At 36.8% G+C, this 25528-nt stretch overlaps 1 protein-coding gene across 3 annotated transcripts in view; it reads left to right on the top strand.

The window, feature by feature from the left end:
• LOC116251482 (TATA-binding protein-associated factor BTAF1) overlaps positions 1–25492 on the top strand; it is a 32816-nt gene extending 7324 nt beyond the window's left edge. For 2 of the 3 annotated variants that reach the window (XM_031625783.2, XM_031625782.2), the window contains exons 7-29: positions 859–1196; positions 4028–4136; positions 4234–4810; positions 5073–5205; positions 5345–5413; positions 6586–6797; positions 7037–7268; positions 8801–8971; positions 9071–9496; positions 9591–10034; positions 10516–10635; positions 10738–11220; positions 15799–16334; positions 16492–16984; positions 17075–17143; positions 18834–18938; positions 19026–19253; positions 19356–19622; positions 19706–19755; positions 23961–24070; positions 24152–24234; positions 24799–25011; positions 25098–25492. In XM_031625783.2, coding sequence (XP_031481643.1) covers positions 859–1196; positions 4028–4136; positions 4234–4810; positions 5073–5205; positions 5345–5413; positions 6586–6797; positions 7037–7268; positions 8801–8971; positions 9071–9496; positions 9591–10034; positions 10516–10635; positions 10738–11220; positions 15799–16334; positions 16492–16984; positions 17075–17143; positions 18834–18938; positions 19026–19253; positions 19356–19622; positions 19706–19755; positions 23961–24070; positions 24152–24234; positions 24799–25011; positions 25098–25271 — 5642 coding nt within the window. In that variant the 3' untranslated portion in view covers positions 25272–25492. Of the gene's footprint in view, positions 1–858; positions 1197–4027; positions 4148–4233; positions 4811–5072; positions 5206–5344; positions 5414–6585; positions 6798–7036; positions 7269–8800; positions 8972–9070; positions 9497–9590; positions 10035–10515; positions 10636–10737; positions 11221–15798; positions 16335–16491; positions 16985–17074; positions 17144–18833; positions 18939–19025; positions 19254–19355; positions 19623–19705; positions 19756–23960; positions 24071–24151; positions 24235–24798; positions 25012–25097 lie in introns of those variants that run through there. The other variant, XM_031625784.2, reaches the window with a different exon arrangement.
• Positions 25493–25528: the final 36 nt, after the last annotated feature.

Raw genomic sequence — 25528 nt, forward strand, 5'->3', positions numbered from 1 at the left:
AACGTTTGCTTATTGGAAATATCTTAAGAATTTTTTTTTGAGCCGTTACAGGTCTAAAGGTGAGGATTTATCAGTTGTAAGATGTATTGGTTAAATTAATGTTCCATATTCCAATTTGGCAGCCCTTATACCTTCTTTGGCTCTATTATGTCCTTCATACAAGTGACACCACTGTAGCTTCTTTTCCATCTACCAAAGAGTCATTAGCATTAAATTGTTCTTGTCCTTTTCCAAAGTCTTCATTTTAAATAAGATTTGTTCTTTCTTTGGCATCATCTTTTCAGCTTCTTCTACAAATCTGCATTCATTTGAAGGAACCATAAACTCAAGACTTTCTTGTCTCAAATTGAATTCTGACAATTGAAATGAGAAGCAAATCTTGTCACACCAGGTCTCTTCTCAAGCCCAATGATAGAGAGGGAGCCCTGAGATTTTTTTATTTCCTTTGACCCCTAATATGCGAGAATTTTATATATTTTTAAAGCTTTTAGGTTCATTGGATTTCCCTGAAGAAAACAGGCTTTCCAATTAATATCCAAGCAAAACCATCATGATAAAAGCACAGGAATGATAAGTTTGGCAATGATTTAACATGAAATGTTAAGTTGATGTGTATAAAGTATAAACTGTCTGAATCTAAACTATCTGTGTCTTAAATGTGATCATTCTTATTGAGTGAAATTTCCGAAGCTTTGTGTGGGAGGAAGAAAGGAGAACCATCTTGAAACTTGATGTGCTTCTGTTACTCTTTTTATTACTAGATACAATGAGTTAGCTTTTTCTTCAAGTGCGCTTGTTTCTATGGTCTTCATTCTGCGGTAATAGTTATTCTGATTGAGATTTTTATTTGCTATCCAGGTTTGGATGTATATGAACAATTCATAGATGTCAGTGATATGATTCGTGATGAGGATCTTATGAGCCAGAAATTTTATTTGCACGATAATGGTACAAACATTGGTTATCAAAGATATCAGTCTGGACAACATATACATCAACTTGTTGCAAGTATGGTTCCTAGTTACGTGTCTAGGAGATTGAGTGCTAGGGAGTTAAATCTTCTGAAGAGGAAGGCGAAGGTTAATGTGAAAGACCAGCAGAAAGGTTGGTGTGAAGAAGATGATAGTGAAGCACAAGTTTCACAAAATCTTTTGACACCTAAAGCGGGATCATTAGAACCAGTAGTCTCTGAGAAGGTAGTAAGCCTATTCTCCTTTCTTACCTTTTTTCTTTTTCACTTTCTTTATATATTCAAGTAATTATTCAGTGCTTATCAATTCTACTGACCAAGGAAACACCATTCTTCTGTCCAGTTGTTTTTTCTTTCCAATAAGTTGATAACTATGCACTACTTTTTCCTTTAGAAGCTTTATCGAGCTTGTTTATGTCATTTTAAACTATAATAAGTGAAGAATGTTCTGGACTCTTTAATAACAAATGCTTATCTTTTGTTATGAAATAGTCATCAATGTCTTTCCTCTGAGATAAAAGCGGTTGTAAAATTTTAGAAGGTGAAGAAAAGGATATTTCGAAGGTGACACAAATTCTTTTTGAGGTAAGATTAAGCTCAGTCAGATTAACAAACCGATACAAAAGCTGAAGTCAATGGAAAAGCTACTTTATGATGGCTTCCTTTTCTAGGTGTTCTGAAGTATGTGGAGATAGCATAGCCACAAATATCATTCTTGGCTAAGTCACATAGGTACGGGCAAGTCACTAGCTATGGTTACAGAGATTTTTGGACATCTTGGTACCGGGGTATGGCGGAAAAAGCATGCAAAATTTCACCAAAAAAAAAATTGAAACAGAATTCATACTATTTGGTTAAAAGTTTACAACAGAACAATATTTATAATTAAAGATATAAAGTTTGTATCTTACAAGTTACAAACCATGTGTCTATGAATCTGTAACCTAAGCAAAAGGTAAGCAGGCAGATTTTGGAGAAATAACAGATTTTGAAGAAATGGCAGAGCAGTAGAAGGCAGCTGCTAACAGAAACATTGTCAACGTAGGCAAAAATTAAACCCCCAAATCATCAAATACGTGTAAACTGTAAAGCATAAATAAAACAGAACTAGGGAAAATACAGCAGTGCAAAGCCTAAATCATGAAGAAACAACACTAGTAATAACAAAGGAAACACAAAAAAAAAAGGGAAATAGCACACCAAAAACAAAATTAAATGGAAAAAAGGGAAAAACAGCATATGAAAAACCAAAAAGGGGAAACAATGCAAAAACCCCAGAAAACAGAGTCGAGTGGAAAACAGAAAAAACCTTATGTTGCCGGTGATGCTGAAGACTCCTGCCGTCCGTCGCATTCGTTGCCTGACTGGAGAATCTTTCCATTGCCGACCTTGAACTTGTGGTACGTTGAGGCTGATGAAGAAGTCGAAAGAGGAAGAGGTGTTGATAGAAGGAGGAGCCGAATGGTATTTAAGTTTTAAGTTTAAAATGTAGAGACATCATTTTTATCATTTTATTTAGTTATTTTTAATGTCTTATTGTTAGTTTCTCATTTGTTTTTATTTTTTCATTTTTCAAAAAATTTAGATTTTCTCAGAATTTCCCGACAAACAACTTTGCCAAAAAAAAACCCGAGAAAAATCTCATCGTTAAAAGCCCAAGAATCTTATGTCACAGCGGTATGGGGGATTATTAGTTTCTCATTTGTTTTATTTTTCATTTATTTTCTCGGGTATTTTTCGGCAAAGTTGTTTGTCGGGAAAATTTTGGGAAAATCTAAAATTTTTGAAAAATGAAAAAATAAAACAAATGAGAAACTAATAATAAGACGTTAAAAATAACGAGATAAAATGATAAAAATGATGTCTTAATGATGATAAGAATGATAATAAATAATTAAAGTTTATAACATTAAAGGTGAATCCATTGTCACGAATATTGTTTTCGGGTATAAAACAACGAGTTTTTTTTCGGGTATAATACAACAAAATTGTTTCTCTGGGAAAATCCTGGCAAATTTTAAAAAAGCTAAAAAACAAATAAAATGTGAAAAATGCAAATATAAAAGTATGGTAATTAAAAATGTGAAAAACGTGAAAAATGTGAAAAACACCAAAAAATGAGAAAAAGGGAAAACACGAAAAAATATCAAGAAACATAAAAAACACGAAAAGACAGGAACAAAACCTGAATAAAGTCCATTTTTTTATTTTGACCTTTTTTCAAAGAAAAACATATCTATTCCTGTATCATTTTAATTGTTTTTCTTGCGTTTTTTTGGAGTAAAGCACGTTTTCTGTGAGTGGGTGATCTATGATGTCACCGACCTTAAAAAAAAGAAAAAACAAAAAAGGGGAAAAATGCGATTGATATGTTTTTCACTTTTTTTTTCACAAAACAGGTTTTTTTTTTTCATTTTTGGCATTTTCTTGTTAATGTCACAACGTTTTCGAAAATATCACAATATCTGTGGGCATGGGAGATAGTTCCCTTGTTAGCCCAGCTGACTGTAAGTCCTCTTTTCGTCAGTCTTCCTGCAACTTTATAAAAACAATAATCCCAGCTAACCCACTGTATGCTCCTCTCCTTTCTTGAAAGAAAGGGTCTGTCCCGTAATATTATGGAGAAAAACCATTTATTGGGTATAAAAATTCATGATAGTAGTCAAAAGCTAGTTTCCAAGTTCCCGCAGTGCATTTTAAAAATGTAGCCATGACGTTGCAGTTGCTGCTTTGGGTAATAGAGTTTTATCTCATGAGTCATGACTTTTTTTGTAAGGATCTTTAAGCTTCAAGCAAATATTACCTTATCATCTTTTTCTTCCCCACAGATCAATCTTATACATGTTGGGTAATCTTATAGTTTTATTTATTTATTTATTTTTTTGCGAGTGAACTGAGATAACGATAGATGCTGGTGAACTTGTATTTTTTGCTTGGAGTTCATTCTTGTGTTACGTATCTGCTTGAATCCATACATGGCTTACTGGTTTTCACTTTTCATACTAATGAAGGAAACAAATTTTCATTTGGCCTTCTTCATATATTTGCTTCATGTAGGTCTCTTTAGAAACTATGGCAGATCATGAGAATTCTGAGCAAGAAGGGATTGGAAGGTGGCCATTTAGTCACTTTGCTGAGCAGCTTATGCTTGACATGTTTGATCCCAGTAAGCTTATTGTATGTTTATCTCAATAAGGTTTCTTTTTTCTGTCTATCAAGTGACTGTATGCAACATTTTACTCTTGGTTGATGTGCATGTTCAGTATGGGAAGTGCGACATGGAAGTGTAATGGCTTTGAGGGAAATCCTCGCCCATCAAGCAGCTTCTGCTGGTGTATTTGTGCCTGATTTGGACTCGGAAGGTTGGTGGTCTCTGCAGATTGATGACAAGAGTGGAATTACGGGGGTAAAAAGGGAAAGAGAGATTGATTTAAACGTGCAACTTTTGACAACTGAGACACAACCTGTTTTGAAGAGACAAAAATCAGAAAGCAATATGTCTACCGACATGGAGGTCGCTCAGGGTATATGCCTGAAGTCTGAGGATGATCTATCAGTCTTCAACCAAGGTGGATTAAGTATAGGTCCTGTTAAAGTTGAGCCAGAGTTAGATTCTGCTGGCTCTTATTTTTCAGAAAGACAGGCTCAGCAAAATCATGTGTTACATGACACTGTAACAAAAAATAGTAGCTTTGCCACAGTGATGGATACGTTATCTAATTTTCCAGAAGGTTCCAAACTAGTAAAATTGGCAAAACTGTCAAGGCATTCATGGGCAAAAAATTGGGAGTTTCTTCAAGAATGTGCAATTCGCTTGGTTTGTGTTTTATCGTTAGACCGGTATGTATGCAGTTATATATCTTGTAATGCTGTGTTGCATCCTTTTCTTGTTCTGACTCCCGATAATTGAGCTAGTTTACTCGTGAACTTGTCCTGGTAGTATTTGATAATTACACATACGCTGTTGGTTGCTATTCTCTAGCTTTACATGTAGTTGCTTGTTTGGTTAGGGGGAAACAAGGGCGGTGAATGTTGTTTATCATCCATTGCTTCTCCATTATATTGCTTTCTTGCATAGTTACTTACCTGTTTTGCATTGCAGATTTGGAGATTATGTTTCTGATCAAGTAGTTGCTCCGGTTCGTGAAACATGTGCCCAAGCTCTAGGTGCAGTCATAAAGCATGTACACCCTTCACTAGTTCATGAAACACTGAGTGTCCTTCTCCGGATGCAGGTACTGAATATAATGCATGACATGGTTTGATCAAGTTACTTGTATCCATTTTAAGAATAAGCTCTGGTGTTTTTTTTTTGTTATTTATTTTTTACTTTACAAGTTTCTGTTTCATCCTGAAGTCTATCAATTTCTGCAGCACCGTCAAGAATGGGAGGTTCGGCATGGCAGCCTTCTGGGTATCAAGTACTTGATTGCTGTTAGACAGGTTTTCTTTAGCCCCATCTACATTTGTTCAGATCTTTTATTTTCCTGGAGATTTATATTGTTTATCTTTCTTCATTGCTAGTTCGGTTTCTATTGCAAACTATAGACAATTTTATGTAGTGTGTTTCTGATGCATTCAAGTTTGACTGGTTCTCGTGTTCTCTGCAGTTGCCTCCATCTCCATGCTTGTAATTTTTTTTTTGTATCACCCCCTTTTCTGGATCATCATGTGTATGCTCTTTTCATTTAAAATTTTCTCCATGCCAAATGGTTGTGGCTCCAGGTTCGAAAACTGGTTCAAAGAAAGTTCAAACAGTTGAGGTACATGGCTATTTACATATAACAAAGAATAAGATTATCAACAAATATTCTATACATTAGTAAACAGCATAAATGAAAATGATCATAATAAAATCTTTTAAGTAAAGTGATGCTACAATTGATAAAATAATCATAATTAAAAGCTTTAAGGGAAATCATTCTAGAACCGATCAAATAAGAAAAAGAGAGATTGGATTCTTTCAAAGTTGACTTGAGTCCAAAACTGGATAAAAGGGCACAATCTTCATTGACTGTACTGGACATATGGCTTTCACTGTGTTGCAGGCATGTCTTATGTACGTTCCTGCTGCCTGAAGTGTCAACATGTGGTGAAGCTGCCTTTTATGTGTGTCCATGTTAAAAAGGTCTTACTTTACTTGGAAAGACAAATGCAGCATGTCATGCTTCTTTGCGTTTGAAAATGATTTTGCAAGTATTCATGGTTGCTGGGCAATCTAATTATCAAAAGTCATCTCTGTTGGAAGTTGTTGGTTATTAGACATAAGATGATGGGGAAAGGTGGTTGTTCAAGCAAGGCATGGTCTGAGAAAAGCCTGTGCTGGATCCTGTTGTCCTCTTATTTTTTCAAGTTGGTATGTCGTCTTGCTTTCAGACACATTTGCAATTCATTCCTGGTAGGTTGTTCCCTTAGCCTGACTTCCTTGAAATGCTTTATGTTTGTTTGTCGTTGTAGTGGTTTTACTGATAGTAACTTTTATAAGTCATACTGCGGAATGACAAAAATTGGTGCAGTCTAATGTTGTCCATATATGGTTGTTGAGTGTGGAATTAGCAATTTTATTTTTCTGCCAAAAGTTGTGTTTAATACTTGTGAAAATCTGTCTGCTGCAGGAAATGCTTCATGAGTTACTTGGCAATGTTCTTCCTTCATGTAGAGCTGGTCTAGAGGACCCTGATGATGATGTTAGAGCAGTTGCTGCTGAAGCATTGATACCTGCTGCCGCTCCTATAGTTTCCTTTATGGGTTTAAAGTTACATTCAATTATTATGTTACTTTGGGATATATTGCTTGATCTTGATGACTTGAGTCCATCCACAAGCAGGTATTGGATCAATATTCTTGTTGTTAACTCAACTACTTCTCAATGCTCTTTATCATTTTGTGCACTGATAGAGATAGTAATAGTTTATTAGGAAAGAACACCATGAGAAAGAGGTGGTTTCTATTTACTTCTCTGAAATAATTTTTTTTGATGCAACTTGTGCTGGTTCCTCCTACAGTGGTTTGCAAACCAGATTTCAATTGGGCTAAATGTATCTCCGCTGTTGAATCAACTTGCAGTGTTATGAACTTATTGGCAGAAGTATATTCTCAGCCAGAAGTGGCTTCAAAAATGCTGGGAGCATCAACATTGATGGAGAAGAACTTAGATCTCAATGAAAATGTGCAACTTGGAGAAAATGGTGTGAAAAATGATGAAAACCCATACGCATTATCTTCTCTAGCGCCTCGGTTGTGGCCATTTATGAGACATAGCATCACATCAGTTCGGCATGCTGCTATATCTACTCTGGTGAATTTCTAGTCATTCTTTCTTCTGCTTGTGAGAGAATGATCTGAGCTCTTAAAATATATTGCTTGTAATTCTTCCTATAATGGCAATTTTGCTTGTTCATGGATTCTTAGAAATGAGAAAGCACCTTTTTAGATCTGCTACTTTGTTTTTGTGATTGATTTTTTTTTTTCAAACAGGATTCACATTCTGTATTTACTAATGCTGTGATGATCAGTATTTTGGCCTTTCCTGTTCCTTTTTTTTGTTAAAAAAAAAAGCTTCCGACTAGTCCTGTCATGATACCCTTTCTTGAGGGCCAAAGGCCCATTTTCTATTATATATTGCTTTTCTTGTCTAATATTATAGAAATTCCTTATGGGGTGTTTTGGCGGCTGGAACACTCTGTGGGTCTTCCATGAACCTGCCCCAAAGTTTGGGGCTTAAGTCCATGGGTACTTCAGTAAGGTCTACGTACTTGTGTCGCTGTACCCGTACCCAAAATGGGTATTTGGATACACTCGGGTACCTTTAAATTCAAACTGCTTAATTTTACTTTGATTTAATTTTTTCCACCTTACTTTTCATTCTATTCTTAGAGTTATTGTTCATTAACATACTAATGTTTTTATTTATATCACATGTTTACTAAAATGTTCCTTTCATTTTGATTTTTTTGTGTTATTTTGCATATATGTACACATATATCCTGTCGTACCCCCGTAGCCACATTTTTTAAAGTTGTCGTACCTGTACCCATATCTCCGTACCCGTACCCGTACCCATGTGATTTAGATTGGGGCAGATTTGTGGAACATTTACATACTGTTCCAGCTTCCAAACGGCCTGTGTGGTACTTGGCACTGAAAACAAATCTTTGGAATGACTTTTCAATTGTTCAGCAACTATATCACATGGGCATGGCTGTGAATACATGCGCAGGTGCAGGCGAGGGTGCAAAACGATTTGAAACAGTTTGGGCAATGGGTGTGAAGCAATGTTAAAAAACCTGAGTCAGGGACACACACACACACACACACACATTTTTATATATGTATGTGAATTGTTAAACCTTTTCATATCAAAAGCATGACAAAAATTAGGAACTGTACATACCAAAATGAAAACTAAAATTGTTTAGGATCCTAAACAAATGAATGTATGAAACTGTGGCTCATTTGACAACACCAAACTTGAGCCTGGGTGAAGTTTACCTTGCATGTTTGTGGTTGACCATGCTTTTAATGTCTGACAATTGAATTTGGTAGTTGGAGAAGCACCAGTACCCATTCCAAGTATGACTCAGGTGTGATGACCTCCTTAAAGAGTTTGTGTTACATAGCTCATTTGTCTGCTGCTAGAGAATAAATTGGTTTAGTACCATCTTGGTGAAAGCACAGTTTTTTAATGTTGAAAAAAAAAGTAATTGGTTATTATCAAGGTCATTTAAACTTTTGTTGCTTGGACTGTTGGCTGTAAATCCTTCATTTAATTATCTTGGATGTCTCAGACCAACTTGGTTGCTAATGTTTGAAATGTAACGATATGAACAGGAAAGGTTGCTTGAAGCTGCGCATAAAAGCTCATCAGAGTCCAACATTACTAGTTTCTGGCCTGCTAGTATTTTAAGTGAGACATTTCGGATTGTTTTTCAGAACTTGCTTCTTGAAGCAAACAATGAGATTTTACGATGTTCTGAAAGAGTCTGGAGGCTTCTCCTTCAGGTTTGTTTCTCTGTAATTTTAATTGTTCATCTAGTATTTTCTGTTCATTTGATTCTTTTATATGTTTAGTTGCTTCTGATTTCTACACTTTATTTTCAGTGTCCCAGTGAGGAGCTGGATGTTGCTGCGGGTTCATATTATTCGTCGTGGCTGGAACTGTCAACAACTCCATATGGTTCTGCCTTAGACGCTACAAAAATGTTTTGGCCTGTAATACTACCCAGAAAAAGCCAGTTTAAGGCTGCTGCAAAGATGAGGGCTGTAAAAGGGGAGAGTGACTCTGGTGGAAATTTTAGTTTACAGGGTGCAAGAGGGATTCCCGAGCAAGAGCAGAATGTCGATGTTTCTACAAATTCGACAAAAATAATTGTGGGTGCAGACAGTGAAAAGTCGGTCACCTATACGAGGGTAACTACATCAGAGGCATTGGGCATTTTTGCATCAAAGTTGTCAGAGTCATCAATGCAATATATAGTTGATCTACTGTTAAATGAGCTGAAATCTCTATCAGGGGTTCAGCGTCAGGTAACTTGGTCTTATTCATCAATTCACTTCATTTTTTTTGGTGAGATATGTATCTCTATCTTCATTTTAGGTGACTTATATTTTCTTGGACTAGGTGTCTTCAATGATTCTTGCTGCCTGGTTTAAAGAGCTCAAGTTCCGAGATCAACCTAAAATGCCTGCTCTTATGCTTAGCCTTGTCCACCCTCTTCAGAAACTATTACTGGATTTGCTTTCATGTCCTGATCCAGCATTTCCTACAAAAGATTTAGTTCACCCTTATTCTGAACTGACAAGGACATACATGAAGATGCGGAATGAGGCAGCTCTTTTACACCGAGCGGCTGTTTCATCGGGACTCTTTGACGATATTTTGTCATCTCTCTCTTTCTCAATGGAAACAATTATTGTGGATGAAGCAATCTCTTTTGCTTCGAAACTTTTGCTGCCAAGCGAGTCTTCCCATGAAGATGGTACTACAGAGAGGCATGGTTTGGAGGATGTGGAGTCATCCAAGCAACGTCTCTTGTCAACTGCTGGGTATTTAAAATGTGTCCAGGTGCTTGTCACTTTTATAGTCTCGTCTTCTTTTTCAATGTGCTGCTTGATCTCTAGCAGCACTTCGGTTGATCTATGGAAGAACTTGTTTTATTCGAGATGTAGCAAGTGTTAGCTGTTTTCTTGCATGCTTTTGCCATATAATTAATTGTATTTTCTTGCATTCTTTTGCAAAATATAATCATTGCTTCAGTCCATAGAGTATGAACTGTTCTACCTCATTCTAATGCTATCAAGTATTAACTTAGGCTGTCATGTTAACCGCATTTTTGATTTTGCTCATACATTTTGGTAAGTCATCATACTACAGTTGGCAACCGTGGGTCTTTATTTATTGTAGAATAACTAGCTGACAGTAAGGTATCACTATCATTTTTTTTCCATATGTACTCTTGGAAGCAGATTCTTTCCTTCAAATGTTGTAATTGACATTTTTTTCTGCTGATTGCTTTTCATTTTTCTGTATCTAAATGGTCTTGCAGAGCAATTTGCATGTTACAGTTACAGCTTTAGTTGCAGGAGCTGTTACATGGATGTCAGATCTTCCTGCTAAATTAAATCCAATAATTCTTCCTTTGATGGCTGCAATCAAAAGGGAACAGGTGAACAAAATTCAGACGCAGCAATGAACAATGTTCTTCTTGGTTTATTTTCATATTCATGCTAATGGTTCCTTCTGTTGCTTGTTAAACTACCTTTTGCAGGAAGAAATATTGCAGAAAAAGGCAGCGGAAGCTTTAGCAGAGCTTATTTTCTGTTGCATTTCTCGTAAGCCAAGTCCAAATGAAAAGTTAATCAAGAATTTATGCACTTTAACATGCATGGATCCTTCTGAGACGCCCCAAGCAGCTGTGATGAAGTCAATGGAGATTTTGGAAGATCAAGAATTATTGTCATTGAAGAAAACTCGACAAGGTGAGAAGGCCAGAGTCCATATGTTGTCTGCTGGTGATGAAAGGTCAAAAATGGAAGGCTATATAGGCAGGAGGGGGTCAGAGCTTGTGTTAAAGTGCCTATGTGACAAATTTGGTGATTCTTTATTTGATAAACTTCCTAAACTATGGGATTGCCTTACTGAGGTACTTAAGCCAGCTGTCACAGAAACTACACATCTAACAGAAGGAGCACCAGCAGCACAAAACACTGAGTATATAGGCGATCCTCAAGTCTTGATCAACAATCTACAGGTTTGTTTTGATTTAGTCTTGAATGATTGCTGTTCTTGCAATTTGACCATTTTGGGCACCTTAATTTGATTATTCTAATTTCAAGGCAGGCAATCTTGTTCTTATTTTTTTCCACAAGCTATTTCTTTGCGGAGCAATCTACCAGCATTCTGTTTTTGTTATTCTGATCCAATGGCAGATTATTGCACTGTTGTTGTATCTTGTATCACATTTTTTCTTTGTTAAGGGTTGTTCCTCCTGTTCATGCTTTTTCAAATTGAACAAAGAGCACTTCTCTGTTCATTAGGACATTTGGTGGAATGATTTCTTTGATTGCATTTCCATGTTTTGGCTCGGGAGATGGAGGAGGTGTTGAACATGTACTCTTCACCATGCTTACCGTGTGTACTAAAAAACATGGGTAATATTTTTGAGGGCGTTTTTAAGAAAACAAGGAGGTTGTTGAATATTTGAGTTGTTGGAGCAGGCTTGGCAATCAAAGGTGCAAGCTGCACAAAGGTGATGGTCTCTAAGCTCTAAATTTCATTATGGAATAAACAAATCAAAATAAGATTGAGGGGATAAGTTTTCTTTTTTGTTCTTTTAAAAAGTTCATGTATAAACATCTTCTTTTGGTGTCAAGGGGCAGGCACTTGTTGAAAACACATGTATCAGAGATTCCTAGGAGACTTAAGCTTCCCACTTGGAAAGGTGAAATAAAATGGAACCATCTGAAGGTGAAAATATCTGCAAATGGTGTTTTTTTGGTGCTAACCTGCTTAAATCAAATATATAAACATGGATATGCAAAGAGACGTAACGTTATTAATTTATTAGTTGTTCTTTAAAATGCCACACAGACACATGGTATTAAGTTTATATATATATATATATATATATAAATATAATATAATATAATTATATATCTATATATATGAAAATATTTGTACGCTTCATGAGATATGCAGAGTTGCAGACTAAGTAAATATGAGGATTTTGATCTGATTAAGAGGTGTCAGATCAAACTCAATTGACAGTTAACAATTTGCCATGCATATTATATGTATGTATCTATGTATATATAATTGTGGCTACTCAATGTGTGTCTACTGTCCTTATGCCTTTAAGGAGGTGCCAGTGGTGGGTCTGGGTCTGGTTAACGACTGGAAGTGGGCAGAACTCACTTTACATATACATGTATATGTGTGTGTGTGTGCAGGGACTTGTGGCTGGTAAATGTATGTACTGTTCCTATGCCCTTGAATAGAAAGGAAGTGGGCAGAATTTACTTTCTGTGTGTATGGAAAGTGAACTGTGGGTACTCAATGCCTGCCTACTCTCCCCATGTCCTTTATTCAAGGAGGTGCTAGTGGTGGATCTCACTAATGATTAAAAAGAAATGAGCAGAAATTAACTTTTGAATGCTGAACTCCCATGTTATAAAGTTTTCTGGTGATATCATAAGTTGTTATAATTAGGAGTTGAGCATACATCAGCCAAGGTCCTAAAAAAGTCTAGTCAAAAGTAAGTAACTAGTAGTAGCCTAAGGGAGATATCTATCTGTGTGTGTGCCACACACAAGGGAGAGAGAGAGAGAGAGAGAGAGAGGGTGGGGGAGGGGGTTCTCGGAAAAAAGGAAGAAAATGCACCTAAGACCTGTAACTTACCCAATCAACCAATCGGTCATGAACCATGGCCAATCTGAGTTGATGATCTTGTAGTCGGCTGGTCATTGATTCAGTCAACTAGTCACCAAGTTGACAGCAGAGATGATGTCCAAAAAGGCAAAAACCAATGGCTGAAAATGTAGCAAAGCCTTTGTGCATAAAAAACACATTTTCTGGTTAAAATACATGTAAAGGGGATTTTTCATCTGTTGGTCATGCTAAACAAATTTACACCATCAGAATATGTAAAACCATCTTTAATGGTGAAATCCAAAATTAAATTAGCAAAAGAAGAGGGTGGAGGCTATTTAACATTGTATAGTATGTAGGGCACGTGTCCGAGTCTATACATACAAACATGTAAATAACATCACCAAGTGCAAGACCATGTCTCTCCCTCCTTGAACAATGCATATGATAGATGAAGTGTTAGACAAGGCAAGGTTTGTTGTATAGGCACGGATATGGGCGTCAGACACAGGTATGAACTATGAAGTATTAGACACAGTAAGCTTGAAAAGAGAAAGTAGGTACTCGAACACGATTTTGTGTGTGTGTCATTTCAATTTCTTTCAAAATCTAAAAGATGATCTCTTTATAAAATTTGCAAGGAACAGATAGTATAATTTTACTTAGCTCTCATCCTCCAGCAACTGGAAGAAAGGAGAGAGACCCATGTTACTCCCTCCCTGATCTCTCTGCCCAAGAAAGTCTCATGGGCAAGGAAATAGCTCTTCTTGCACAAGAAAATAGCATATTTTAAGTTAGTGTTTTGTCTTTTTGGGAGAGAAAATAACCTCTTTTTGGGAGAGGCTCTTTATTTTGAGCAGTATGCTGCCCTTCTTTAGCTTCTTTTTTCACTAAACAAGAGAGAGAGCAAGAGAGAGAAAGAGAAATTTATTTTAGTCTATTAGACTAAAAAAACACACACACACACACACATATATATATATTTAAATCCACTAGACACATCTTGTCTGTAATTTTGGATGCTGTGTAAAAATCCATGTGCCCTAGCAGTGTCTGCTTGTCGCTGTCAGGGAAATTTTATATATATATATATATATATATATATATATGATCCACATGTAATGAAGTTATTTTTAGAAAGGCAGCAATAAACCAGCCCATAGATCACATCTATAGAGAACAATAACTAGGTTCAAATAATTTTAGCATCTCTCTCTGTCTTTATAAGTTTATATATATACACACACACACACTCTCCCTTACTCAGTCATGGTTCTGAAGTCAATGGCTAATCCTTTGACTATGGTATTCATGAAAAAGAGAGAAGGCTTATTTTTGTATGGTCAAAATGGATCCCCTCTTCCCTCTGTCCATTCTTGCAACAGACATGTATGTTTCCTTCTCTGTTTTTTTTTTTTTTGCTATTTTTTCTTTTCTTTTTTCTTCTTGTTCCTGTCGATGTGCTGCCACCTGCTTTGTAGTTCTTCTTCTCATCTTTCTATCTGCTTGCATTCCCTTTTTTCCTTTTCCATCTTCTTTTCCTCTTTTTATTCTTTTTGTCTTGCTTTCATTTTCACTTTTTCTTTTTAGCCAAATTGCTGTTCTACCCTTATTTTTGCTCTGTCTTCTTCTTCTTCTCCTTTCTATCGTGAAAGAAGATTTTTTGTCTCCTCTTTTGTCATTATACTGATAATGTTATGTGTAGTCTCTTAAGGAGCTTTTGACGTTCAGAATTTAGTCTACCAATGGGCCATGTTATGTACACTGAATCTTGACAATTTAATTGTTGTTATTTTTGTCCATTGTTTTTTTTTTGGAACTGACTGACTTCGACAGAGTAGTCCTTACGTTATATGTGCCTAACCTACAACTTGGGCTGCATAGGCGCCATTTTTAATGCCCCCACTCATACTGACTTGGGTGCTGGTCGCACAGACATCATCCTAGCTTGTAGCTGAGTTTGGTTTGTACATGAAAAACATTATGTTACAAAAGAGTAATATTGAGATTATTGTAGATGATATGGCTATTCACTTATCTCAATATTTCAAATACAGGACCTTGATTGTGCCAATCCCCACAGTTCAGATATTGACAATCCAAATACCTTAAGAAACACCCGATCTCACCTGTTAGGTTCTAAGTCTACATGTTGAATATTTTTATGATACCAAGTTACCAACTGTAAATACTTGATGCAAAACTGACCCGAGCACTTGGTGTGATTGATACACATGGTTTGTCACCACCTTCAGTTGGCACACTGAAAAGGGCTACAATCACAGCATTAGATAGTAAGAGGCCAAGTTATGTATAGTCATTCAAGTGTGTGTGTGGGAGTGTGTAATGCCCACATAGAAGGGCAGGGATGATAATCCTTTTCTGGAAAATGTAATAAAAATATTGGATATTTAAATACGGCATGGCGATCTTTAGCAGCCACAAATATGATAAAGGTTTGAATGATTAAATATGTGGTGATAACGATCTTTATGTACTGCTGTTAATGATTACACCTGGCATTGCTGCAAAGAAATTTTTATGATATGTGTACAAATTAAAACACTATTTAGTTTAGAAGATGGTTTGCTTAATTTCATATGGTGGAGATCTTCATTAACTACAAAAAATCTGGTGCAATATATGACATTCTTAATTGGAACACACTTCAAAAAACTTACCATCATTTTACTTTTATCAACTCAGTTGATCATTGATTGCTAATCATTGATCATCAACTTTGAGGCGCATGGATCACATTTTTAAAGGTTACCAAGGCTGAATTTGATCTGTCCTACTTTGAATCATGAACTCTTTTTACTAGAATTCAGTTTTAAGTCCATAATTCCATTTTTTTGCTTATGCTTAAAAAAAATCTTATTTGCCTACTTATGCTGCTGAAGTACAGTTTTACTAGCTTGTACATGTTTCTAAGTAGACCAACTCCTTTTTTGAGCTGCAGGTTGTTCGCTCTATTTCACCTTTGCTGTTGACTACACTAAAGAAGAAATTGCTCTTGCTGCTACCTAGTATACTTAGTTGCTTGCATCATCAACATGTTGCAGTTAGGTTGGCAGCTTCAAAATGTATTACTACAATGGCAATAACAAATACTACCAATGTGATGGAAGTTGTGATGGAAAGAGCGCTGCCGATGTTGAGGGATTCTACATCTGTCTATGCCAGACAAGGCGCTGGCATGCTTATAAGCTTGCTTGTACAGGGATTAGGAGTTGAACTTGTGCCTTATGCACCTTTGCTTGTTGTGCCTCTTCTAGGTTGTATGAGTGATAGTGATCAAGCTGTAAGACAGAGTGTCACAAGCAGTTTTGCAGCCCTTGTCCCTCTACTACCATTGGCTAGGGGTCTTCCTCTTCCTACTGGACTAAATGAAAGTTTATCTAAGAATGCAGATGTTCAATTTCTCGAGCAACTGCTTGATAGCTCTCATATTGATGATTACAAACTTTCCACCAAATTGAAAGTAACCCTGAGAAGGTACAAAATGCTGGATTTATCATTCATTTACTAGACATGAATTTTTATGATTACTGTGATATGATTTGTCTTTCTTGATGTCTTGTTGTTTGCTCTTGTAAGTTTCCACATGTTATCGAAAGCTAAGAAGCATTGCGTGGAATTTTGATGCTTATAGGTATCAACAAGAAGGTATAAACTGGTTGTCCTTCTTGAAACGGTTTAAGCTTCATGGAATTTTGTGTGATGATATGGGGCTTGGCAAGACACTTCAAGCATCTGCTATTGTGGCATCTGATATAGAAGAACAGCGGTCTTCTAATTCAAAGACGAGTCAATTTCCATCTTTAGTTATATGTCCCTCAACATTAGTTGCACACTGGGCCTATGAAATAGAGAAATATATTGATGAATCTGTAATCTCACCTCTCCAGTATGTTGGTTCAATTCAAGAGCGCCAGTCCCTCCGCAATAACTTCAGCAAGTTCAATGTTATCATAACATCATACGATATTGTCCGGAAGGATATTGAGCATCTCCACTCAATTTTATGGAATTATTGTATCTTAGATGAGGGGCACATTATTAAAAATTCAAAGTCAAAAGTTACATGTGCAGTGAAACAGTTGAGAGCTGATCACCGCCTCATTCTCACTGGAACTCCTATTCAGGTCAAAATTTCACATGCTACCTTGTAATTTGCTTTTGTGGATGAAGATGTGCTTGTCAATTTTCGGACTTATTTTATCTGGTGGTTGCAGAACAACGTCTTGGAACTTTGGTCACTTTTTGACTTTCTAATGCCTGGCTTCCTGGGGACCGAACGTCAGGTATTTGTTAAACTTATGGTACATGAAATCTGCAATCAGTACTTGTTTTCCTGAGGTTTTTGGCCTTTATTTGATTGATGTTCTGAGAGGAAGGAGAGAAATTTACCTTAAAATTTGAAGGGGATGTGTGTGAGAGGGATTGAGAGAGATGGCCTTTTGACTTTTTATTGCCCTCAGAGTGTTATTTTTAGGAATTTGTAGCCAGTTTTCCCTCCCCTCATTTTACTTCTGCTATTTATGTGAAGCGACTAGGCTGTTCTCCTCAAGCCCTCAATTAGTTTCTTAAGTGGGGAACTTATTTACAGAATACCGGATTGTCTAAAACCTTCTCATTACTTTTGCAAGAGCGTACTAGGCATTTTAATGTCCAACATTAAATTATAAGTAAATGTGAATAACCTCCCTGGTTGGAAACCTCCACATTACTCTTGGTAGGTTACAAATGCTAGTTATCTTAGTCTCCACAGTTAAAATCCTAATGCCGAGTAAACAACCAGAAGCCTTAGCTTTAGTATTTTTAGATGCAAGAAGAACTAGATATTCATGTTATTAAAATGAGAAATGGTTGTTTATTGTTAGATATCATCATGTCTGTATATTTAGATGCATGTGTTTCTGGTCCAATCCTATGCAGTTGCATTTAGAAAAATCTTTTCAAAGCACACCTTTTAGTCTAAGTCACATGGGTACGGGTACGGTTTGAGTACGGGTATGGGTACAAAGATACGGGTACAGACACAACAACTTTAAAAAATGTGGGTACGAGGGTACGGTAGGATATATGTATGTATATATGCAAAATAACACAAAAAAATCAAAATGATAGCAACATTTTAGTAAACAAGTGATATAAATAAAAACATTAGTATGTCAGTTAATGAACAATAACTCTAAGAATAGAATGACAAGTAAGGTGGAAAAAATTAAATCAAAGTAAAATTAAGTAGTTTGAATCTAAAGGTACCCGAGTGTGTCCAAGTACCCATTTTGGGTTCGAGTACGACGACACGGGTACGTGGACCTTACTGAAGTACCCATGTGACTTAGCTTTTAGTATATATTATGTGTGTGTACTGTGTTTGCTGAAATGATGTGTCTCATATGAACCAGTTATTGCTGGACGGTATGTACTAAAATTGCTTTGACAGCTGACTCACTGTTTGTGGCATAGGATTCTGGTTATATGATAAATGGTTGACCTTTAGCATCATCAGTAGGATCTGCATATAATATTGTCTTTATGCTTGTAAATAATCGTATAGGTTGATTAGATAGTGTCACATATTTTTTTCTAGCTGCATGTGCACAAAGAATGGCTAAGTGAACCAAAGGGAAGTATCAGGAAACTAATATTCAAGATCATGTTGACATAATGAGATTGCTAAATAAATTTGCTCTTAACATGGATAAGCTTGTAAGCAGCTCTCTTGAAAGTTTACCTTATCTCTGTATAATGGTTGTTCAAGCGCAGCCATAATATATTGTATTAGTTGCTACCAAAGAGAGTACTCAATCCTATTTCTTTATCTGAACAGTGTGTTCCTATTTCTTATCTGAACAGTGTGTGCTTAGTGTCTCACCTTGATGCGTTTGAATTGTGTCCTAAAATGTTCGACTTTCCAAAATGAATAAACAATGTACTCATTTTATGAATATTCATTGGTACTTACTTTGTTATTGGCCATGTCAGTTTCAAGCCACTTATGGAAAGCCGCTGCTTGCAGCCAAAGATTCAAAATGTTCTGCCAAGGATGCAGAAGCAGGTTGTTTAGCTATGGAAGCACTGCATAAACAGGTCCTCTTTTGATGTTGATTTCTTATCCATGAGAAAGCTGAGCTCCTATGGTGTGTGTTAAGTCGAGTGTTATTGTCAATTGAACAGGTTATGCCTTTCCTACTTCGCCGAACAAAAGATGAGGTTTTATCTGATCTTCCTGAGAAAATTATCCAGGACAGGTACTGTGATCTGAGTCCTGTTCAGATGGCACTTTATGAGCAATTTTCCAATTCTGATGCAAGAAGGGATCTCTCATTACTGGTCGAATCAGAGGACCAGCAGAGCATAGCAGATGTAGCGGCTCCATCAAAAGCATCTACCCATGTCTTTCAGGTACAAGTGGGAGCTGATTTTCAAAGTTACTGGAGTATTTTATTCCAGTGCTCGTCTGTCCAAGTTTTTAGGAGATTACTTATGTTGAATTATGAATCTCAGGCTATCCAATACTTGCTGAAAGTGTGTAGCCATCCACTACTTGTCCTTGGTGAAAAGCCTTCACGGTCTCTTGTGCATCAAATCTCTGATGTCATTCCTGACTGTGCTGAAAATTTGTCATGTCTGCATGAACTTCAACACTCTCCCAAGTTAGTTGCTCTTCAAGAGATCCTGGAGGAATGTGGAATAGGCACAGATAATGCAGGCGATGAAGCTGCTATAGCTGGCGGCGGGCAACACAGGGCTTTAATATTTGCTCAACATAAAGTATTGCTAATACTGTATTTCGATGTCTGTAGGTGATACAAGTAACTTTTTCATTGCTGACATGCTTACTTGGTCTTTTTCAGTCCTTCTTGGATATCATTGAGCGAGATCTGTTCCAAGCACATATGAGGAGGTTAGCAAGAAAACAAAGAACTTCAATTTGCATTTGTTATCATATCTCTATGCTGTTGACTTAGGAATTTCTTTGAGCTTTTTGGAATTTAAAAACTTGAAAAGAATTTAAGGTTGCATTTTCTAATTTTCTTCTTTGATGTTCCAGAGAATAAACATTTATAATCCTTAAAAGGCTATGTCACATGGGGCTTGCCAAATAGGCTGCTGCAAGCTTACAACTGGTTGCAGCATGGGTGCAAAAGGCACCTGGCCATTACAAAAGTGGGCTGGACTTATCTGATATTTCATATTATATATATAGGACGTTGGTTCCGGACCATTCAGACGGACGAGGATTTCAGCTCCTCTATATGTATATGTATATGTGTGTATTATATGTATGTATTTATATATATTAGATTCTTTAGTGCACCTGCACTGAAGTTGTTTTAGAAAATGCTGGACCTGCACCAGCACTCATGTGAGTTAATCTTGAAGCAACAAATTCATAAATAATACTTTAATGTTGGCCTGTAAAAGTGGCAGGAGAAACTATGTTGTTAAGTGTGCACCCAGCTCTAGGCTTGGCTGATTGCCTAGGCTGGCTGTTCCTAGGTGTTCTTTCATTGGGAGATGCGTAGGTCATCATCTTGGCTTTGCAGGCATTCCTAGGCACTCAATAGCCTAAGCTGTTTTTTCCTACAATCCTATGTCACATGGGTACGGGTACGGGTACGGGTACGGACCATTTTTAAAAAACTTGGGTACGGGGATACGGCCATACACACATATATGTCAAAAAATTTCAAACATAATAACATATTCGCACATATATATATCAAAAATTACAAACAGAATAACATATTATCATATTCATAAATCATAAACCAATAGAAACAGGGATCAATCCAAATAGACGAATCCTCTCATGAAATGATATATCACAACAATAATTAGGGAAGACGCAGATTTGAAAAATCTGCAATAGGAGACTCAAACATGTCTTATTGCCGAACACATTTATCAAGCCATATTTTTAGCTTGCAAGATGTCTTGGAGGTTGGAACACAAAACAGCCCCTGGTATAGACACTATAATCAACTTGACTATACCGAGCGGAGCAGCTGAAGCACAATCTCATTCTTCTACTGCAGATTAGAGCTTATCAGCTATAACATGGAAAGCAATAGGATTATAGGACAGTAAATGAGGTCAAATCTAAATATTCAGATTCTCTCATATAGTATTGAAATATAACGTGATTAAAAGAAATCTAGGCTGCCTTAGACAGTCTGCATCTACTCGGGCATGGAAAATCGGTACAGCAAGCAACAATTTTACGAATACAAAGAAAAGGAAAAAGAAGAAATGGGACAGAGAGAACCATCGGTCGACAACACTAGCAAATAGAACAGGGGTGGCCGTCATCGTCGTCGTCGTCGATTGTCGCCGGCGGCGAAGGCAGGGGTGGAGCCGATGAAAATGAAAAGAAAAATGAAAAAAACGAAAAAAATACCGTGACAGTCGCTCCTGCCGTCGCCGTTCCGCCCCTGCGTTCGCCGCCCCTGCCTTCACTGCTGCTGTCTTCATCGCCGGATGTCGGTCGGTGAGAGGTAAGAGAGAAACTGAAACCCTTAACTTTCGTTTTAAGTTTTAAGGGTTTCGAACATTCTTTTTTTTTTAACGTTAAAATGGTTTCGTTAAAATTAAAAATGACATTTTTGAACTCAGTCAAATTTGACCGTGTCCAAAAAAGGACGGATACGGCCTCCGGTGCGTTGACCGTACCCGGTACGGTCAACGCCGCACCATAGGCGTACCCAAGCCCGTACCCGTACCGGTGTCGTACCGGTACCGGACGGGTACTTCACCTTCACAGGCGTACTCGTGTATCATGGCTACAATCTGAGGTAGTTGAAGTAGTTATTTTTTTCTTTTATACTTTTTCGCCAATTTTTCTTTTCCTCTTTTCTTTTTGATGCCGACTGTGATTTTGCCTTAAATATATATATGTGTGTAGATTTATATATGCATGTATATAGTCACAAATATCACTGATATTTTTGTGCTTTTATCACCAAAAAAATAAATATTTTTGTGGGGAAATATTGCAAGATTTTCAGTTTATCACCAAATCGTGATATTACTGCAATATTTTCACGAGAATAGAGTGCACCATTTCTTGGAAAAATATTTTTCTTGAAGATATTTTTTTGATTTTTTGAAAGTGGCAATGCTGTACAAAGGGAAAAGTTCTGAAAGCTGAAAATGTATAAAGGCTTAAAGCTTTTGTAATTTGAAAGTTAAAGCATTGACTTTGAATCTTGTTGATGAATTACTATATGTTTTATGCAGCAATTTGTTGATACTTGGTATGGCAGTATGACGTCTGAGTCATCTGGTGAACTTGTGGTGCTTATGGTTGATTGTGAATTTGTGATATTTGTTACATGTTACTTGTTAGTTATTCACTTGTTTCTTAATTGTTATTTGTTATGCAACTTACTTGCTTAATTAGCAAATTCTAACTCATTTCTTTTAGCTTGACATTTTTCATGCCTTCATTTTAGCTTTCAGTTATTTTTATTATTTTTTAGGGTTTTTTACTTTTTTTTTGGAAATTCTCAAAAAATAAGCTCACAAATTGAATTTAGGTGTTCCATTTCCATTCAGTGCATGTGTTAACCACTATATTTTTGCAAGATCTTTTTCTCAATTCTTTTTGGTTGCTTAACGTTAGTTTTACTGTATTTTGTTCCTTCACATATACATTTTTCGTTTCTTGGAATTTCTGTCATTTAGTGGATTGTAACACCTTCTTTACCGTACCATGTTATGCATATAATTCATGAAGCATATGAACAGATGCTATTTCACAATTCACAGGGATTACCTGAGTCAAATCTATTTTGGTAATCTCCATCATACTAGTATCGCCTGTGTTTTTTAGAGTGTTTTTTTTGTCAATATATGGTGCTTACTATGTTATAACTTGTAAAGGATGGAAGCTTGTTTGTCTTCCAGTTCTTTTTAATGAGTTATCAATTAAAGTTAAAATGGATGTTGTGGACACCCTGAGATAGGGAGAGACAGAGTGTGTATACATATATATAAAAGGTGCGTGTATGGGTCCTGAATATTTAATAAAGAAAAACATAGGTGCCCTCCATGACCACGTTTGTCTGTATGAACAGTAAAATTATAATTCAACAATACATTCACTAATTATGAAACATAATTTGTACGAAAAGACACCACAGTTATGATACTCTGTCACTCTTGCGACTCTTTTGTTGCTGGAGAGAGAGAGAGCGATGTCTTCTCCAAGGGGGTTGCTGAAGAGAGGGCCCCCTGCAGACATGGGGAGAAGAAAAAGGAGGATTTTCTTGACCGATCCCTTGCTTCCATAGCTGAACCCTAAGAAAAGGATGATTTTGTATGGGTTAGATTAACTAGGTTGTTTAAACAAATACATGCATTATGCATAGGTGCATTGACTGCACCTGACATGTTTCTGGCCATGCCCATGGCATGTTTGATTTCTGGCCATGTCCATGGCATGCTTGATGCTGAACCTGTACCATGCATGCATGTTGGGCCATGTCAACATGGGTGTAGCTGCCTGGTAGCCATTTTTGTGTGACATAGCTTGAGTAGGGAAGTTGTGGATTTTTTTGATTCACAATTAACTATGGAAAGCAGCATTTGTTTCCAGCTGTCCTATAGGGCATTTGGGTAGATTGTTGCCTATTAGAGGGGTCTGAACTTTGGAACAGGAGATTGCAGTAATGGCTGTGGCAAGTAGATCATGGTAACTGTTAAGTGAGGATTTGCATTGCTGTCATGTCTCCAAATTCAGGTTTCCTCTAATTTTGTCGAGATTAATCACATGTTTGAGTAATTAAGTTCATTCCTAGTTTGTTTGATTTGGTAGCTTGTTTATTAAATGATTGGTATAAAAATAGATTCGTTCCTGTTTTCCACATTCATGTGCCCAGTCGGAAGGTCAAGGTATCTAAAGTTTTGCTAGCAAAGCTGTTAGGTGCGCATAATAGTATAATTTTCTATTGTCAAAGGACAGAATGCAACTTGCTGAAGTTGCTTGTTTGTGTAACTTATGTTGGTGATCCCTACTTTGTTTGCTAGTTTTATCAAAATGCTGAGTAGGAAGCTGTTGAACTTGAGACTGTGTATAACATGCCTTTTCTTTTTCTCCATGGGCAGTATCACGTATTTGCGTCTCGACGGATCGGTTGAACCAGAAAAACGTTTCGAAATTGTTAAAGCTTATAACTCTGACCCTACTATCGATGTTCTCTTACTCACAACACATGGTATGTAGTGCTATTCTTAACCAAGTTGCTGTCTTTTAAGTGTTCACTAGAACATCATTGCCATTTTGCATGTATCAACAGTTGGAGGGCTTGGATTAAATCTTACATCTGCGGACACCCTCATTTTTATGGAGCATGACTGGAATCCAATGAGGGATCATCAGGTATCTCACTCTTCCGTTCTTTGATGATGAGTTCGCTGAAGCTTCTCTGTACAATTGTTTTCTTTTTGCTCCAAAAGTTTCTCTGTTGGCATCAATTTGTTCGCTGCCACTCATGAAATTATCTGTACGGGAGGACTGCTGGAACAACAGTAGCACAGAACGGGTTATTGAATACTTGACCGTAGACTCTCCTCTCTCCAGCTGCATACGCGATGTAGGATTAACTTGCTATCTTGGTTTTTTGGTGAAATTTGCTGCTGCATGCTTGTGTTTGGGCCGCCAGATGCCCTCTTTCACACCCAACAAAGGCCACCATATCATCCAATGAAAATTCACTTGTGCATCTATATATATATATATATATATATATATATATATATATATATATTATCACAATAGTTTGTAATGGTTAATTTGTCATCAATTTAAATAATTAAAGCTTGTGCAGAAAGAGACTATATTCTCATGTACGTTATTGAATAGAAGCGGTATGTCTACTCATTGATTACTGTTGTTGAACTTGTTGCAATGCTGAGGTTCTAACATGTTTCTGACATTTATTAGGCTATGGATAGAGCCCACAGGCTCGGACAACGTAAGGTTGTCAATGTTCATCGCCTTATCATGCGGGGAACAATAGAGGAGAAGGTCATGAGCCTCCAGAAGTTTAAAGTATCAATTGCAAATGCTGTTATTAATGCAGACAATGCCAGCCTGAAAACAATGAATACTCACCAATTACTAGATTTGTTTACTTCAGCAGACACTGGCAAGAAGGTAAGAATTGACTGTTTCTTTTATCGTACATATCTGGCAGTGTGCATCAATTTCTCACTTGGATCACGATGTTTTGCTCAAAGCAGGGTGCAGGAAAGCCAGGTTCTTCTGATGCTGACCAGGATATGATTGACAAGAAAACATCAGTTGGAGGAAAGGGGCTGAAAGCCATGTTAAATAATCTAGAAGAGCTCTGGGATCAGTCACAATATACAGAAGAATACGATGTCAGCCAATTCTTGGCAAGACTAAACGATTGAAATGTGTCAGTTTGTAAAAAGTGTATATTCGAGTGAGAAGCTCATAGGCTCAAGAATTTTGGCAGTGGTGATTTTTGTCTTTTTTTAATTTACTTGTAATCTCATGTAGAGCTAAGGGCGCGGATGCAGGAGTTTACAGGAAGGTGCACGCCAAGTGTAAATGAGGCATATTGTATATAACAATTGTTTTTTAGTTCAAATAGAGCCATTGATTCCTCAAATGCTGTTGTCTTGCTGCATTTGCACATCACTTTGCT

This window comes from Nymphaea colorata, chromosome 3 (assembly GCF_008831285.2).
Source record: "Nymphaea colorata isolate Beijing-Zhang1983 chromosome 3, ASM883128v2, whole genome shotgun sequence".
In the NCBI taxonomy this organism is placed as follows: domain Eukaryota; kingdom Viridiplantae; phylum Streptophyta; class Magnoliopsida; order Nymphaeales; family Nymphaeaceae; genus Nymphaea; species Nymphaea colorata.